Genomic DNA, 16,333 nt, shown 5'->3' on the forward strand with positions numbered 1-16,333 from the left:
TGATATATTGTAACACCTGCGTTTAACACCGCGACGTGCGTAGTTTCCACCATGGCGGACCCACACTTTTTAGATGCTTGGCGGATGAAGTCTGTTAAGCCAGAGTCGACTAAGCTTCAAGTTCGACTCGACGTACCTGGTGCATTTACGTACGCGCCAGACCAGAGGAGCACGCACAACATTACCAAGCGACTCTTCCGAGTGCCGAAACTTCCTGAACCGCGTGAGTCTCTCTACGACTTCGAACGTGATATTGCAGCGCATGAAGGACGTGAGTACATTCCTAAGAGCTACTTTGTCTTGGGTGGCGATGAGGAGATGACATCAGCTCAAAAACTGGCCCAAGAAGTTCGGAGCCGTGCGCAAAACGAGGAGAGCAAAGTACCTGCATCCAAGTCAGAGACAGACGCGAAAGACGAATCGTCCAACACGTTCGACAAGAACCAGGACTCTATCACTCAGGATGCAAGCCAAAAAGAGACTAGCGCGCCTGAACCCAAGAACGAGCAAGATGTGGTCGACGATGAAGACGACTTTGAAGATGCAGTAGATGATACGGCCAAAGACTCCTCGTCAACGCCCACGAAGGGGGCAAAGAATCCGACTGCATCAACTGCTAACACACGAGGAACCAAAGCCTCGAAAAAAGACCAGCGCCATGCTGGGAAAGCCGAGGCCAAAGATTCCAAGATCACTAGCGAAGTCGACGCATCGAAGAAGGCGCAGAGTGCGACCGGAAAGACCGCTTCGTCTGACACGTCCAAAAATACGGCAGATGTGAAAGGTGAGGATGTCAAGAAAGACTCGAACGACCACGCTACAGAGACAGACGACGCACAGAAAGGATCTTCGCCCACCAACGATACCAACGAGGCGAAGGCGAAGAACGATAAAGCGTCCACGAAAGAGAACAGCCCATCCCCATCGAAGGAGGCAAGTGGAAAAGGAGCTGATGCGGTCAATAAGGTCAAGAAGAAGGTATCGGGCAAGAACAATAAAGCGGCCAAGTCTAAGCCTGGCGATGCGACGTCATCGAACGAAAAGGATTCCAACGCGGCCAAAGAAAGCACAGGAGCGACCTCCAGTGACGACAAGGGTGCCAAGGCATCCAAGGACGCTAAGGAGACGAGCAAGGACAAAGACTCCAAGGCCGGTGTGGATTCGGAAGAATGCAAAGATGTCACTACAGCAAAAGAGTCGGAGGAAACCAAAGACGGCAATGCTAAGGAATCGAAGGAGACTGCATCTCTACAAGATGCCAAGGAGACCAAGATGACCACCTCGAAGGATGGAAAGAAAGGCACCCCGTCTAAGAAAGGCACAGGCTCGCAGGACACCAAGGAGAGTACAGAGTCCAAGAGTACCAAAGATTCAAAAGACACCAAAGAGAGTACAGAATCCAAGAGTGCCAGAGATTCAAAGGAGACCAAAGACGATCCAAAGCCCGTGAAAGGTATGGACTCCAAGCTTTCCAAGAAGGGAACCGAGTCCAAGGATGGCAAGGTTGCTAAAGAGAGCACGAAGGATGTCAAGAATGATATAGACTCCAAGAATGTTAAAGACAACAACAAGTCTGAGGATGCCAAGGATGGGAAAGTGTCTAACGATTCGAAAGAGAAGAATGAGTCATCAACATTGAAAGAAGAAAAGAACTGTCGAGACACGAAGGAGTCTGCTGCATCCACCAAGGCAACAGATGCGAAGGAGTTGAAGAAGGCAGAAGACGCGCCCAAAAAGAAAGCGGCCCTTAGCCAGGCGACAAAGCCTGACACGTCGAAGAGTGCAGACGTAGTAAGCAAGTCAGACGAAGCCAAGGGTGAGACCAAAGCTACCACTTCATCTCAGGCAAAATCCCAGGCACCTGAGCCAAAGGAGGCGAAGAAAGCGACTCAAGAGGGTGCGCATGACAAGCCTGCCAAGTCAGCGAAGGAAGAAAACGCCAAGGTACCTTCTTCATCGCCCTCAACTGTGAAGGGCAAGGAAAACGAGGGGACGTCGGTGTTTGAAGATCGCCAGACCAAGCCAGCCACAGTGGTGAAAGATGAGAAGAATGGAGCACATCTTGACGACGAAGTAAAGCCAGATGTTCATCGTGGACCGATGGAGGCGACGGCCAGTGCGCCGCGACCCAAGTCCATTGCCTCCTCCAACTCGTCAGTAATGTCGAGCGTGACAAGGCTCTCCGCGTTTGCACCATCTGTTAGTGGCCTGTCTGTTCTTGCAGAAAATGTTCGCCCTGGCAAAGGCGATGGCTTGCCAGCTGTTGTGCGTAAGAATCTGTACAACACAGAGTACAAACCAGCGCCCAGTGTCTCGAATATGAGCTATACGAAGAAGCCATGGGACAATAAGACGTGGAGCAGCAACCGTACCTTTGAAATGCTCACGCGCCAGCCGAAAGAACGCGATGCAGGTACTCAATGGGACGCTATTAGTGGGCAGGGCGCCAGCTCCGTGGATACCAAGTCGCTGAACTACCACAACGTCACGAGTGATGTGATTGCCGAGTTGTTTGTGCCGGATCCACGTCCCTGGCATCCGTACCGCCTGGTCCGACGGACCAACCCTCGTCAAGTGCTGCTGATGTGTGCAGGCACAGCCCTCTCGCCACAGCAAATTCAGTCGCTGCAGCTCGCGCACAAAGTCGCTACGGGCCAAATGGGGCCTATTAAAGATGCCAAGTCGCTGGCATCGTACTATGGCACGACTGAAAACACTGATTTGCAGGCTGGCGTCGGTGTAGTGTTCAACCCGAGTGTGTCGCTGGGCGAGGCACTGCAGGAAGAGGTGGATACTTCGCGTGTGGAGCCCAACTTTTCACGACGGTTGGAGCGTCCAACGTTCCCTGCGACGACGACAAGTGTGCGTGCGGCGCTGCGCAGCGTCGTGGCCGCGTTGGAGTATGTGCGGTGGGAAGAGGAAGGATTCGACAAGATCGTTATTGCGACGCACCATGGCTGGATCGTGCGTGGTATCGCGAATGAGTATGTACAGGCGACGCTTACAGCAGCATCTGGGAATGGCGCAAGAATGGATGGCGTCTCACACGCGAAGGACCCCAAGGTCTACCGGAAGAGTCTGTGCCGGATCGTGATCTATGGGAGTTGTTGGACTACACGGTGCGACAGTACGAGAAGATTGAGTATGTATAGCCTTCACTGACGCGACAGTTGCAACTGCCGCTTCTGGCACATCCCCAAGAGTGCGAATCAAGAGGCTGTGCGTCTCGCGGAACTCGGCGCGGTATGTGTAGGGCAACGTACTGACTGGTTCCAGCTCAAAACCAACCAACAGCCAGGCACTGTGCGCTGGATGAAAAAGGCGCATCCGACGTCCAAGTAGACAAACTGGTCGAACCGTAGGGGGTGCGTGGCCATGGCAAACCACCTCGTCTGACATGCAAATGAAAGCAACACATGTAGGCACGTGGTCGATCGTAGCAAATGGCAGGGCGCGAGCCGCTGACGCGTTATGTTGGAGACACGCACAGACCTGAACCAAGTCGCTTCCTAAATAGGCTGGCCGCGTCGCGATGTACCCTCTCTCACGACGATGATCATGTGGCGCTGGTCCCTGCTGGCCGCCGTGGCAGCGGTTTCTACAGTCAGTGCTGGTCAATGGGTTCATGATCCATATGATGTGACGACACTGCAGTCCGCGCCTGCAGCATGCTGGAACCCCGACGCAGAGAGCCCACAATTTACGTTGGTTGTTATGCCGGATACGCAGTATCTGTTTGACGAAAACCGTATCCATCCACAGCCGATGGAAGAGGCCTTTGAGTATGTCATGTCATGCAAGGAGAACAAGGAGAACATGGTGTTCCTGGCGCATCTCGGCGACGTAGCGCAGAACGGCTTGGCCGAAGAGTATGCTATGGCGACGCAAGCCTTTGATCGTTTGGACCATGTAGGCGTCGCATACAGTGTGCTTGCAGGCAACCATGACATCGACTCAAGCACGGACGACCAACGTGGCTCGACGCCCTATTTGGATGCGTTCCCCACGTCGCGTTTCCAAAAGTCGTCAACGTGGCGTGGCGCTTCTCCGGATGGCTACAACAACTACCACATCTTCCGTGCCGGTGGCCGCGAATGGCTTCTACTCTCCCTGGACTGGCGCATGTCGAATGGCACATTCGACTGGGCGAACCATGTGCTGAAGACACATGCGTCCTTGCCGACCATTCTGACGACCCATGAATTGGTCACAGCTGACACGGGTGACACCGTATTTAGCGAGTATGGTGAGGAAGTGTGGCAGCGTCTGATTCAGCACCATGCCAATGTATTCCTCACACTGAATGGCCACTTTTGGCCGCCAGGTCGGACGAGCCGCACAAATCAAGCAGGGTTGAGGGTCGATGCCCACATTACCAACTACCAGAACAGGTACTATGGCGGCTCAGGTATGATCCGTGCGTATCGTTTCGACATGGAGAAGAACACGATCGACGTGCGCACGTTCTCGCCATGGACACAGCGTCTCGTGCGCGAAAAACTCGCGAATACACTGGCAAAGGGTGAAGAAGCGTTGACGACAGATGTGGACCAATTCACAATGCATGTGGATTTCGCGACGCGATTCTCTACGAATAAGACCAAGCGCGACTCGAGCGCAGACAAGATGGTGTTGGAGGGCACGCTGGCCTACTGGCGCTTTGATGGCCACAAGAACGGCGCAGCATTGTCGTCGTCCGATACGATCGAAGACTTGTCGGGACATGGCAACACGCTTGTGGTGAAACCGGCGAATGGCAGTGACATTACACGTTTGCACTGGAGTAATGACCACCATCCGAAGCAGAGCGGTCATGGAAGTATCGTGTTCACGGGCCAGAAGATACCGTTGGAGGGCGCGTACTTGCAGACCGTTGATGAAGCACCGCTGAACAATGAGACGTTCGAGCATGGCTACACATTTGAAGCCTTCTATTACCTTCCTGACTCGTGGTCGTCGACGCAGAATGCATGGTCGGCGATCCTGAGTCGCTGGGGTACAGCAGGCGAAGCGAACAAGACAAGTGACGATACGGACAAGGACGAGCCGATTGTGACGCTGAGTATATCGAATGACCGGGAGCTGCAATGGCGTGTTTACCCGCTCCATCAGGATGGTGGATCGACAAACTGGGGTCATGAGACGCCGCTGAATCACTGGTGGCATGTAGCTGTGGTGAACAATGGAACCCTCACGAAGATGTACGTTGATGGCTCCGAAGTCGCCCGCAATCCGGACCAATGGACCCCGGGTCTTACAACACTGCATCAACCATGGATGATTGGCGGTTACGAGTACGCCAAGAAGCTGGATCAGCTCTTCTACGGAAGCGTGGGCGATGTTCGCATTGTCAATCGACCTCTCGCGCTGGAGGAGTTTATGTGGCAGCCGTAGGGGTCATAGGTGGAGGTAGAGGCAGCTGCGGCGGCGGCGGCGAATAGGCGCGCACCTCCACACATCGACCACACGCAGGTTGGGGGACGACGGTTTCGGACATAACGTCGTGTGGGTTTCCCTCCTTTGTACACTGGATGTCCGTATCGAACCGACCGTCGGGCCCTGCACACGAGAGTGTGCAAACGCTACGATACAAAGCCCTGAATGTCGATTCCTACCGTCTAGACAGTCCGCCATTCACAGGGGCAGCGGTATCTGGCGCAGGTCCCGTGACGCAAGAGCTGGGACAGAGTACAGAGAACCTCCACGCTGCGGCTCATGTTGGCTCGGTGCATCCTGTGAATGACGTAGATGTGCCGAACATGGCCTTGGATACCGGCCTGGACGATGAGTTGGACGAGTACGAGACCGCGGATACGCAGGAGACGCTGAAACTGCGCTCGCCCAAGCCTGTGCCGCGCCAAGGTGAATCGATGGTAAGTCTCTGGCTAGACTGACAGACAGGACACGTACGAGTTTCCACGCCATCGGTTTCCTACGCAAATGATCGACGAGACAAAGACACCGCTGGTGATTGTGGCTTGTGGAAGTTTCTCGCCGCCGACGTACCTTCATTTGTACGTATCTATCTGCTGACATATACAGGCGCATGTTTGAAATGGCCAAGGACCAAGTGATTGAGTCGGGCAACTATGAGCTGTTGGCCGGCTACTACTCGCCCGTGTCGGATCAATACAAAAAGGAAGGCCTGGCCAAGGCGACGCATCGCGTGCGTATGTGTGAGCTGGCGGTAGAGCGATCGTCCAACTGGCTCATGGTCGATGCATGGGAATCGCTGCAGGGCGAGTACCAACGCACAGCGCTCGTATTGGATCACTTTGATCAGGAGCTGAATGGTGCGCATGGTGAGCGTGGTATGGTGCTGCGAAACGGAACTCGCCGGCGAATCAAGATTATGCTGCTGGCCGGCGGCGACCTGATCCAGAGTATGGGCGAGCCGGGCGTCTGGGCCAGTGAGGATCTGCACCATATTTTAGGCCGCTACGGCTGTTTGATTGTGGAGCGAACAGGGGCCGATGTATGGTCGTTTTTGCTCTCGCACGACCTGTTGTGGCAGTACCGCCGCAATTTGCTGGTCGTGAAACAGACGATCTACAATGATATCAGCAGCTCGAAAGTGCGCTTGTTTGTGCGCCGAGGCTACTCGATCAAATACCTGCTGCCCAACAGCGTCATCCATTATATTGAGCAGAACCAGCTGTATCGTTAATAGGGGTGCACATCGCACAGTACGTACATAGTCCTAAAAAGACTCATCGTCGGGTATGTCGTACTACTTACTATGAAAGTGAGCGGAGACCCAGAAGGAGCTCTACCGCCTCACGGTCATGCTGCGTGAACGCTGGAAGTATATTTTGCGCGCGTGGCACACTGGTCGGGGACGTGGACTGCGATCGATCTCCGTCCTCAAAAAAGCCGCTATCGTCCTGCACGTCCTCTTTCGCGCCGCCGACAGGCTCCGTGTCGCTGCGCGCGCTGGAAGTGCGTGTCCAATTCGGGGTCGGCTGGCTGGGCCGGTGCGTGGCCGTGGCAGACACGGTGCGACGAAGACTCGCGACACGCGTGTACTTCGAGGGCGGCGCCATGCCGTATGGCATATTCATCGAGCGTTCCTGCAGAGGGCGCACAGGCTGACTATCCACGCGGCGCAGGCTGCGCACAGGCGCCTGCTTCATCGCAGGCGCAGAAGGGACAGCCGGTGGAGCGATCGGCACATTTTCCTTGTCGACAAACACATTGCGATCCGTCGCCATTTCAAGACGCAGCGATGGCTTGCGCTGAAGACTCGAAGTCCTGCGGGGTGCCATGCGTTCCTGGATCGCAAAGCGCGCGTCGGTAGCATGCCGCTTCGCATCGTTTAAGCTCAGGGCACGCTTTCGCTCACGAAGGCGCTCCATACGGCGCTGGGCAAGACGCCGCAGCGTACGTTCCTCGTCGTCTTCATCCATACTAGCAGACGCCGTTGGCTCGTCCCAATCGCTGCTACTCCCAATCGCACTGGAGCTTTCCATGCGCTTCCAAATCGCACAGTCGTCATCGTAGGCACCGCCTGCGATGATGCCATGGCCATCGTTGGTGCTTGCCAAGGCGCATGGCAGGGCCGGGGCATCTGTGGGCGAACTGCTCTCAGGCGAGAGGATCGTTTCCCCCAACGCGGCTCGACCGCCCGACGTGGTCATCAGAGATACACACGGCGTGCTCACGACCCGCCGCATCGCGTCACGAGGGGGCAGCGTAAGCACAGGTGGCGGCACCACCAATTCTACGCTGTGCATCATGCCGCGCGGGATGTTGTGCGCGGTCACACCGATCCCTGTGCCATTGTATCGCATTGAGCGCTTCTTTTCCGCTTGGCGTCGGTTTTGGAACCAGACCGATACAGCGCTGTGCCCTGTTAGATGAGCAGTCGTACGTACCGAGGTGTCATTCCCACCATCTCTGCAAGCCTCTCCCGTGTCTTTTCGTTCGGAAAGGCATTCTGTACATATGCAGACATGAGGATGTTCACTTCATGCGGACGCGTCCGACGGCGGCGCTTCTTCTCCCGCACCGGCGCTGGCGCTGGCGCCGCCTGGGACTCGATCGCGAGGTCGGCCCGCGATGACGTGTCCTGAACACCCATAGTTGGAAATATGGGTGGGGTGGCACTAGAAAGACGCACCCCGGTGGCTCGCACAGGAAAGAGAGGAGCGTTTAGGCAGGCCGACCCTGGCACGCACGCTTGCTCGATGTTTGTTTAGCCACGCGCGGAACCCACGCGTGGCTTGTGGAGGCACATGGCGCTGGTCATGGCCGTCGTTCCACCTGCCTTTTTTTGCCCTGCATTGTCCTCCTCCATTATGGGCGTCCGTCGGAAAAAGGGCACGCGTCCTGTGCGTGGCACGGTGGTGCGCGAGAGCGATGTGCCGTGGATCACGATGCCTGTGGCCTCGGCCTCAGAAATGGTCAACGAGACCACCGACGACGGGTTTGAGACGCTGGATATGGGCGGCGATGACTTTCTAGGCCTGCAAACGGCCGAAGGATTCGATGTGGTGTACGACCTGGACGAGACAGGGCAGCACAAGCGTGTGCGCATCGTCAAAGTGGACGACAAGAAAAAGAAGGCGAAGCAGGCGCCCGCGAAGAAAGAGCCTAGCACACCTGCGCCATCCACGGACGAGCCCACCGTACGCCCACGCAAGGCGGCGCAGCAAGACGCCCGGTCCCTGCCCTCCGATAGCGATCTGGGCTCCCTTCTCCAATCAGCTCGTGAGCAGAACTTGCTGCAAGACGACGATGCAGGCGACGACGACCTGGAGGCGGCCGAGACGGCGTTGCCAGGCTGGGCCTCTGTACCACTGCATGCACGCCTGAAAAAGGCGCTGGCGTCGTTGCAGTTTGAGCGGCCCACGCCTGTGCAGGCCCAAACGCTCCCACCCTCGCTGGGTCTCGAAGGACCGCCTCGCGACGTGGTCGGCATTGCACAGACCGGCTCCGGTAAGACACTGGCGTACGGACTGCCGGTGCTGCAGTACATTCTGGAGCATACAGCGCATTCGGACGATAGCGATCGGCCGTTGGATGCGCTGATCGTTGCGCCGACACGTGAACTGGCGCTTCAAGTATGCACGCATTTGCAGGCGGTCGTTGATGCCGGTGGCCGCTTTGCCAATGTCGCTGCGGTGTGTGGTGGCATGTCCGTACAGAAGCAGGAACGTGTGCTAAAGCAGCATGGCGGTGCACATATCATAGTCGCTACGCCAGGTCGTCTGTGGGACATGCTGAAGCATGACGACCACTTGGCGATGCGTGTGCGTCGTACGCGTTTCCTGGTCATCGACGAGGCGGATCGTATGGTCGAAGCTGGGCATTTTGCTGAGATGGATGCGATTTTGCGGATGGTCAAGCGGACCAAGGGCACGGCCGTGGATGCCAACCAGGCCATGCAGACGTTTGTGTACTCGGCCACCATGACCAAGGCCTTGCAAACGAACCTCTCGAAAGCACATTGGCGACGCAAGCAACGCAAAGGCGAGGCGAGCAACACACTCGACGATCTCTTGTCGCGCATTGACTTCCGTGACGAGTCGCCGTTGGTCATTGAGCTCACGCCTCAAAAGCACGTCGCGGAAACGCTCTGGGAGGCCAAAGTGGAGTGCCTCGGCAAAGAAAAGGATACCTACTTGTACTATATCTTACTGCGCTACCCCGGCCGGACATTGGTGTTTTTGAATGCCATCGATGGCGTTCGCCGCCTGGTACCTCTGTTAACGACGCTCGGCATTCCGGCGTACCCACTGCATGGCCAGCTGCAGCAGCAGCAGCGCCTGAAGAACCTGGATCGGTTCCGAAAGACGAAGAACTGTGTTCTGCTGGCCACCGATGTCGCTGCGCGCGGTATCGATATCCAAGGCGTGGACCATGTCGTCCACTTCCAGTTGCCGCGTTCCGCTGATACGTACGTGCATCGCGCTGGACGTACGGCACGTGCAGGTCATACAGGTGTCTCTATTGCGCTCATTGAGCCCAGTGAGCAGCGGTTATGGCGGGATATTTGGCGGACTCTGCAGCGTGACGACAATGTCGCGCCGCTGCCCCTGGAGTACTCATTCCTCGCTCCGATCCGCGAGCGAATCGCGCTTGCCAAGGAAATCGATGCGTGTATGCACTCACACAACAAGGAGGCACATGACGATGCATGGCTTCGAAACCTCGCACAGGAGGCCGAGTTGGACTTGGACAGCGATGATAGCGATCCGGATGCAGACGCCGTCTCGAGCAAGAAACGCAAGCGTGCGTCCTCCACAGCCAAGGTCGCCAGTCTCAAGCAGCAGCTGGCGGAGATGCTCGCGCGGCCCTTGCATGCGCGTGGCGTAAGCCAAAAGTATCTTACCAGCACGGCCCGCCCCGACTTTGTGAAGGCGTTATTGGCCGGCGAACGTACGTATCTGTCTGCTCACTAACCGCAGATGCACCGCAGATGCTAGGCCTTCGGAACTCGTCGGCGCACGCGGATATGGCCGCTGCTGGGACGAAGAATGGCAAGGGCAAGGCCAAGAAACAGCGTACATAGACGACTACATACCATACTTGGCACCGCGGTAGAAGGCGGGCGGCAACGATTGGGCCAAGGCAAAGTACGGGCGCTCAATGACCAAGAGCTCAGGCTTGTCGACCGCCAGAGCGCCGACGTACAGCAGAGGCTGGTACTTGAATGTCGTGCGAATGGACCATGTGCCAGGCATACTTGCTTCGTCGTCCGAACTGCGCCGCTTCTTCCGACTCGAGGCCATGGTCGACGAGGCGCGCGCGGTACACAGCCATGTCGGGCCGTATAGTACCAAGGTAGCCCCCTGTGTGGTGGCCACCCATGTACAGCCCACAACAGGCTCACGAATACGGCCAAGCTGTGCATCCAGCTCCTGCCGCAACGTCGCTTCCCAACTCGGCATCGTATCGCCCTCCACATCGTATAACAGCACGTGGTTGGTAGGCAGTGTCACACACACCCAGTTAGGCTGCGACGGATGGAAGCACGCGGCACTGGGCACGCACGACGGGGAGGCCAGCGCGCGCTGGTGCGATAGTGTGTCCAAATGGAACACATGCATATGCCGCGCGGTATCCGCCGTAAGCAGCCACTGTCCATCAGGCGAGACAGCCGCGAGGACGATGGGAACAAACATATCACGTGCAGAGGCCGCCTCGCGCGCTGTCGAGGAGCTATCCTCACCAGGCAGGCGCGCGGTCAGGCGGCCATCGGCCGCAGCGCGACGAGATCGATGTTGCGTAAAGGATTTGAGCAGCGTCACAGGCCCTGTACTCGAGGTAGGCAGTTGCAACACATGTACGAACGCCCCTTGCGCAGTGCACAGCACCAACCGAGTGCTGTCCGGCGTAAACAGCAACGAGCTGGCACCAGGCGCAGGCACATCACGACCGCGGTGAATCGCTGCCCCAAGACCGGGCACGCGACGAGGTGAGGACGTGCTCAGATCAAACAGTTTTGTTTCGTACAGGTCTGAAACCGCGAGGAAACGACCATCGGAACTGATCGCCACGGCACCAAGATTCGACTTGACACGCAACTCCATCTCCAGGACTTTGCGCCAGGCATCGGTCCCTTCAATCTGCCAAATCCCCACACTCTGCTCACGGCGCAGGACCACGTACCGTGGCCCAGGCGCTACACACACTACGCCTTCGCGAGCGCTCGCAGGTACAAAGGCCACGCGGCGCTGAGTGGTATCAGCAAAGGACGTAGATGTGCTGGACGAAATAGGATTGACCTCCTTGCTCGCACGCCAAGCGGCATGGGACGCGGGTGTAAGTACCAAATGGTAATCCAGACCACCACTGACCAAGATCGGCATCCGCGATGGCGTGGAGGAAGCGGAACTGCGTAGATCCAACGGTGGGTCCATAGCCAACGTACGAATATCGTGCGCATGTAGACGGCGCGTCCCTGTGTGCGCCCATGCATGGCCGACAAAGGTATATTCGGCAACTTTTTGGTCCACACCCGCACTGTACACAGCACGCGAGTCACTGCTTACACACAGCGTAAGCACATCGGCCCCGGTCGTATGGCACTGGAACGAGGCACCAGGTATAGGGACACGCGTGCGTCCATCGAAAAAGGTGACACGGCCGGTCGAGTCGCCCGTCACCAACGTGCCATCACGCAGCACAGCCACGGCCCATACAATCGTGTGCTCATTGCGGTTCTTGAGCACGGTAAGTCGCGAACGCAAATGACCTGTGCTTACATCCCACACGACTGCCGTAGAGTTGCCAAGACCACCCAGCAAATAGGTATCGGTCCATGCCTCGGTATCGTCGTCCTCACACTCATCGTCTGAAGACGTATCCGACGTGGACGTTGGGCGGCGTGCAGGTGCCGTAGCGCGCCGCTGCGGCGGACCCCAAGCGAGGCTCAGAATACGACTGGCGACACGCGACATGCGCGACGCAGCGCTGCCGGGTGTGGGTGCACGGTGGCCTACGACATGCTCAAATGCATCCCCAGCCACATTGATAAGACGCACTACACCGTCTTCACAGCCAATCGCAAGGTACTTGCCGGTCGGACTTGCTGCCATACTCCAAATCGTACCGCCTTGCGACGAAAGAGTTCGTGTGGCAGACGTAGGCAGGGTCACACGCATACGCGAGGTGGCCTCCGACACATAGGCAATGGAAGGTGGCAAGAAGTGCTCGGAAATAATACTGCCACCTGATGTACTGAACAGACGAAGGTACGGCACACCGTCGTACGAAGTCGAGAGTGTAAACGCAAGAGATTCAATCTTGTAGTTGGTATCGCCCAAGAGCGTGACTTCCGGCATCCACCCCTTGGAAATCGATGCCCCTTGTGACGTAGATACAACATCTTCACACCATGTGCATACATCGATATCGCCATTGTCACGACCGATCGCCAGCACGGACCGCATGGAACTGGCCATATGAGCACTGGCCTGCATCGGCGGCACGGGCGAGAACGCTAATGCGGTAATAGACGACGGCGTCCAGTCGACAAACCGCGCACGATGCAACGGAAGCGACACACCGGGCTTGCTCGTATCTGTCATCGCACCGTCCGTCGTACAACGAAGCCACCCACGAAGGGAGTCTCGATGTCTGCCCAAAAAAAAAAGCAGGCATCACGTGAGGGGAACGAGCGAGCCGTGCGCGGCTCGTCCCACGTCGTATAGGAAAGCGCGTTGCGTAGGCGTCTGCGAAGAAGCTGGGCCGACAAGAATCATGCCTCTACGTTCCGGTGTCGCTGCGCCAGCAGCAGCGGGGAAGACGGTGGTGATCAAGCTCGGTACTTCGTCCATTCTCTCGGAAAAGACACTCGAGCCCAAAATCCGTATCATGGCCTCGATTGTGGAGACCGTCTCGCGCCTGCGGCAGAATGGTCATCGCGTCGTCCTGGTATGCTCAGGCGCTATCGGTGTAGGCCGCGTTCGTATGAATATTCAGGAGCGGCCAAAGAATCTCGGCGAGCGTCAGGCCCTGGCCGCGTTGGGTCAGCTGCGTCTCATGTCACTGTGGGACAGCTTGTTCGGTGTGCTGGGCATCAACATCGCACAGGTTCTACTCACACGAGCAGACATTGCTGATTCGCCTCGCTACCACAATGCGTACACAACACTAAATACGCTACTCTCGAGCGATTTCAATGCTGTTCCGATCGTGAACGAAAACGATACCGTCTCCGTATACGAAATGCGATTTGGCGATAACGACTCGCTGTCCGCCATCACAGCTGGTATCATTAACGCTGACTACCTATTCTTGTGTACAGATGTCGATGGACTGTACACGGACAACCCACGCTCCAACCCAGAGGCCCGGCGCTTGCGTGTCCTGCACTCGGTCGACGAAGCGCGTCAGGCCGCTTGCGTGAAGACCATGGGCTCCTCATTCGGTACAGGCGGCATGCAAACCAAACTTATTGCCGCAGAGCTAGCTACAGCGGCTGGTGTAGCGACGATCATTTTGAACGGCGAACACCCTGAAAACATTGCCAAAGTCGTGGAAAAGGGTCTCAACGTCAACGAGGGACAGGACGATGACCCACCTCATACGCTCTTCTTGCCGAATCCATTCCGACTCCCAGCACGCAAGTGGCGTATCTTGCATGCGATGCACCCGTGTGGCACCTTGGTCATTGATGAAGGGGCGTACGAACGAATCTCGCGGAAGGAGTCAGGTGGCCGACTCCTCCCTGCGGGTGTGGTAGGCGTCGAGGGAAATTGGGAGCGTCTGCAAGCGGTGCGCTTGGTCGTGCGTAAACAAGCAAGCGATGGCTCGATCGAGAGCAAGGAAGTTGGACGTGCATTGGCGAACTATACGTCGATTGAATGTGAGCGGATCAAGGGACTGCAAAGGTACGTAATACAACGACTAACTCGATAGCGCACAAATTATGGATGCAATTGGTGCAGTGGATTCATTGTACATTACCGATCAGATTGCACTATCTGCACCGGCTACGTAGGCACGGCTTTTTCGTAGACATGAAAGAAAGGGGAAGACGTCTCTCTACCCCAAGTAATCGATCGAGCGGCCACCCATCGTCGCTTGCGAAGGCGTGGCACCACCCGACGCAGCAGGCGGCACAATCTCATGCAGCTTCTCGCCCAGCTTGAGCGTATTCCACTTGATCACACGTGGGTCCATACGGAGGCGATCGTTCAGCACCTTGAGGGTAGGCGCATTGGTATCGAACTGCATAAGCCAGTAGCTGCATGTTAAAATGGCAAATACATACTCTCCCACCGAATGGTACTGCTGATGACGCCGTGCCCGTTGTGGCAACGTACGCTTACCCCAGTATTGCACATTGCGTACAACACCACCGTTGCCTACAACGAGCTTCGAGGTGGACTGGACCAAGTCACGAAGAGGCGCCTGTCATGTAAGTCAACCTGTATCGCACACATACCGATTCCGCAGACGCAATGGCCACGCAGAACAGCTCGTATAAACTGATGGTTAGTCCCAGGCACAACCGTCTTCTACGTACGGCATGGTCGACGAGGGCGAAAGGAAAACGCTTCGTGGTGGCGCTTAGTCAGAAAGTACTACGGGGGCCTACTAGGTCACCTATGCAACAGTCACAGCTTGGTGGAGCTCAAGGCACAGCGACAAGAGCTGCAACGACTCTAGGCCGCCGTCCATCAGTGCCTTGTCCGTAGCACCGAGGTGCAGAGCACATTTGGCCTTCTGACGCGCATTCAGGAGCGGATGTAGAACAATGTAGTCATGCAACTGCCCATGAGCCATCATCATACATACCTGGAGGACAATTTGCATGCACGAATACCCTTCGCGTTCGATGCTATGCACAGCCGCAGCAATGGTATCAAAGTCGGACGTAGACATGGGCCCCTTGGTATCGTCTTCGTCTGACATGGACACCTTTTCAATACCGATGCTGTCGGCAAGAGATTCAATCACAGAGGCAGGCACAACGCCAGCCAATTCGCTTACAGTGTCTGCCGGCATAGCGCGAACGTCGCCACCGCGAGCCGAGGCTAAGCGAGCCACCGATTGCAAGTACGTGATGGATCGACGCATATCTCCGTCCGATGCGCGAATCAAAGCAGGTATCATGTCTGGATTAAGCTGGAGACCTTCGGCCTGTGCAATGTAGTGCAACCGCGCCTCGGTACTGCCCAGATCCAAAGGACGGAACCGGAATTTACTGCATCGTGATGCAAGCGGCTCAATGATGCTAACTGTAAGAAAGTCAAAAACATACCGTGTCACATAGTTGCAAATCAGACAGAACCGGGTGATGCGGCTTTGCTGTTCCATGATACGTCGGAGCGCACCTTGCGCATCCTGCGTCATACTATCCGCCTCATCCAGGATGACAATCTTGTACGGCGGAGAAGGATAATCCCTGTCGTAAGTATACCGACCACGTACGGGCTTGGCGCAGATACCGCAGCCTTGGCAAACGTTTTGATTTTCTCTCGCACCACAGCGATACCACGCTCGTCCGAGGCGTTGAGCTCCAAGACACGCGATTTCATGAGTTCAGGTCTACCATAAGTAAACTGCCAACGTACCCATACAACTGTCGTGCCAACGCGAGAATAGTAGATGTCTTGCCTGTGCCGGGGGGGCCATAGAAGAGCATATGCGGGAGCTGCGAGTGAGCAAGACACAACGTACATTGGCAGAGGACAAAGCCTTGCGCAGCACATTTACAGCATGTTGCTGCGATGCCACTTCATCAATGGTTTTGGGACGACTGCATGTGAGTCTTTCCCGCGATACGTACTAGCGCTCGACCCATGGCCGACTCTCTGTGGCACTCGCCGCGGCAGCCATCTCACACTCGTCAAGAGACGCGTGCGCACGCTGTCGGTCG

The 16,333-nt window shown here is 56.5% G+C and overlaps 8 protein-coding genes across 8 annotated transcripts; 5 read left to right on the forward strand and 3 right to left on the reverse strand.

The window, feature by feature from the left end:
* Nucleotides 1-51: 51 nt before the first annotated feature.
* On the forward strand, nt 52-3,342 carry Malapachy_3152 (uroadherance factor b; the record flags this gene model as incomplete). Its single annotated transcript, XM_018137630.1, has 4 exons — nt 52-2,984; nt 3,011-3,142; nt 3,171-3,243; nt 3,277-3,342. 4 exons carry the CDS (start codon nt 52-54, stop codon nt 3,340-3,342), a joined length of 3,204 nt encoding a protein of 1,067 aa, XP_017993832.1.
* Nucleotides 3,343-3,552: 210 nt separating this feature from the next.
* Nucleotides 3,553-5,394, forward strand: Malapachy_3158 (hypothetical protein; the record flags this gene model as incomplete). Its single annotated transcript, XM_018137636.1, has 1 exon — nt 3,553-5,394. One exon carries the CDS (start codon nt 3,553-3,555, stop codon nt 5,392-5,394), a length of 1,842 nt encoding a protein of 613 aa, XP_017993826.1.
* A 137-nt stretch (nt 5,395-5,531) lies between these two features.
* Malapachy_3138 (nicotinate-nucleotide adenylyltransferase) lies at nt 5,532-6,667 on the forward strand (the record flags this gene model as incomplete). Its single annotated transcript, XM_018137616.1, has 3 exons — nt 5,532-5,873; nt 5,902-6,014; nt 6,043-6,667. The coding sequence occupies 3 exons, from the start codon at nt 5,532-5,534 to the stop codon at nt 6,665-6,667; spliced, it is 1,080 nt and encodes a 359-aa protein (XP_017994168.1).
* Nucleotides 6,668-6,737: 70 nt separating this feature from the next.
* On the reverse strand, nt 6,738-8,080 carry Malapachy_3172 (homeobox-domain-containing protein; the record flags this gene model as incomplete). The annotated part of the gene is made up of 2 exons (XM_018137650.1): nt 6,738-7,842; nt 7,875-8,080. The coding sequence occupies 2 exons, from the start codon at nt 8,078-8,080 to the stop codon at nt 6,738-6,740; spliced, it is 1,311 nt and encodes a 436-aa protein (XP_017993935.1).
* Nucleotides 8,081-8,297: 217 nt separating this feature from the next.
* Malapachy_3135 (mak5-atp-dependent rna helicase) lies at nt 8,298-10,513 on the forward strand (the record flags this gene model as incomplete). The annotated part of the gene is made up of 2 exons (XM_018137613.1): nt 8,298-10,380; nt 10,410-10,513. 2 exons carry the CDS (start codon nt 8,298-8,300, stop codon nt 10,511-10,513), a joined length of 2,187 nt encoding a protein of 728 aa, XP_017994171.1.
* A 4-nt stretch (nt 10,514-10,517) lies between these two features.
* On the reverse strand, nt 10,518-13,034 carry Malapachy_3167 (wd40 repeat-like protein; the record flags this gene model as incomplete). The annotated part of the gene is made up of 1 exon (XM_018137645.1): nt 10,518-13,034. The coding sequence occupies one exon, from the start codon at nt 13,032-13,034 to the stop codon at nt 10,518-10,520; it is 2,517 nt and encodes an 838-aa protein (XP_017993975.1).
* Nucleotides 13,035-13,206: 172 nt separating this feature from the next.
* Malapachy_3133 (glutamate 5-kinase) lies at nt 13,207-14,449 on the forward strand (the record flags this gene model as incomplete). Its single annotated transcript, XM_018137611.1, has 2 exons — nt 13,207-14,339; nt 14,368-14,449. 2 exons carry the CDS (start codon nt 13,207-13,209, stop codon nt 14,447-14,449), a joined length of 1,215 nt encoding a protein of 404 aa, XP_017994177.1.
* A 44-nt stretch (nt 14,450-14,493) lies between these two features.
* On the reverse strand, nt 14,494-16,293 carry Malapachy_3144 (p-loop containing nucleoside triphosphate hydrolase protein; the record flags this gene model as incomplete). Its single annotated transcript, XM_018137622.1, has 9 exons — nt 14,494-14,862; nt 14,897-14,939; nt 15,095-15,222; nt 15,250-15,688; nt 15,716-15,859; nt 15,886-16,002; nt 16,029-16,108; nt 16,135-16,213; nt 16,244-16,293. The coding sequence occupies 9 exons, from the start codon at nt 16,291-16,293 to the stop codon at nt 14,494-14,496; spliced, it is 1,449 nt and encodes a 482-aa protein (XP_017993887.1).
* Nucleotides 16,294-16,333: the final 40 nt, after the last annotated feature.

Source organism: Malassezia pachydermatis, assembly GCF_001278385.1.
Source record: "Malassezia pachydermatis strain CBS 1879 chromosome Unknown scaffold1, whole genome shotgun sequence".
Lineage (NCBI taxonomy): Eukaryota > Fungi > Basidiomycota > Malasseziomycetes > Malasseziales > Malasseziaceae > Malassezia > Malassezia pachydermatis.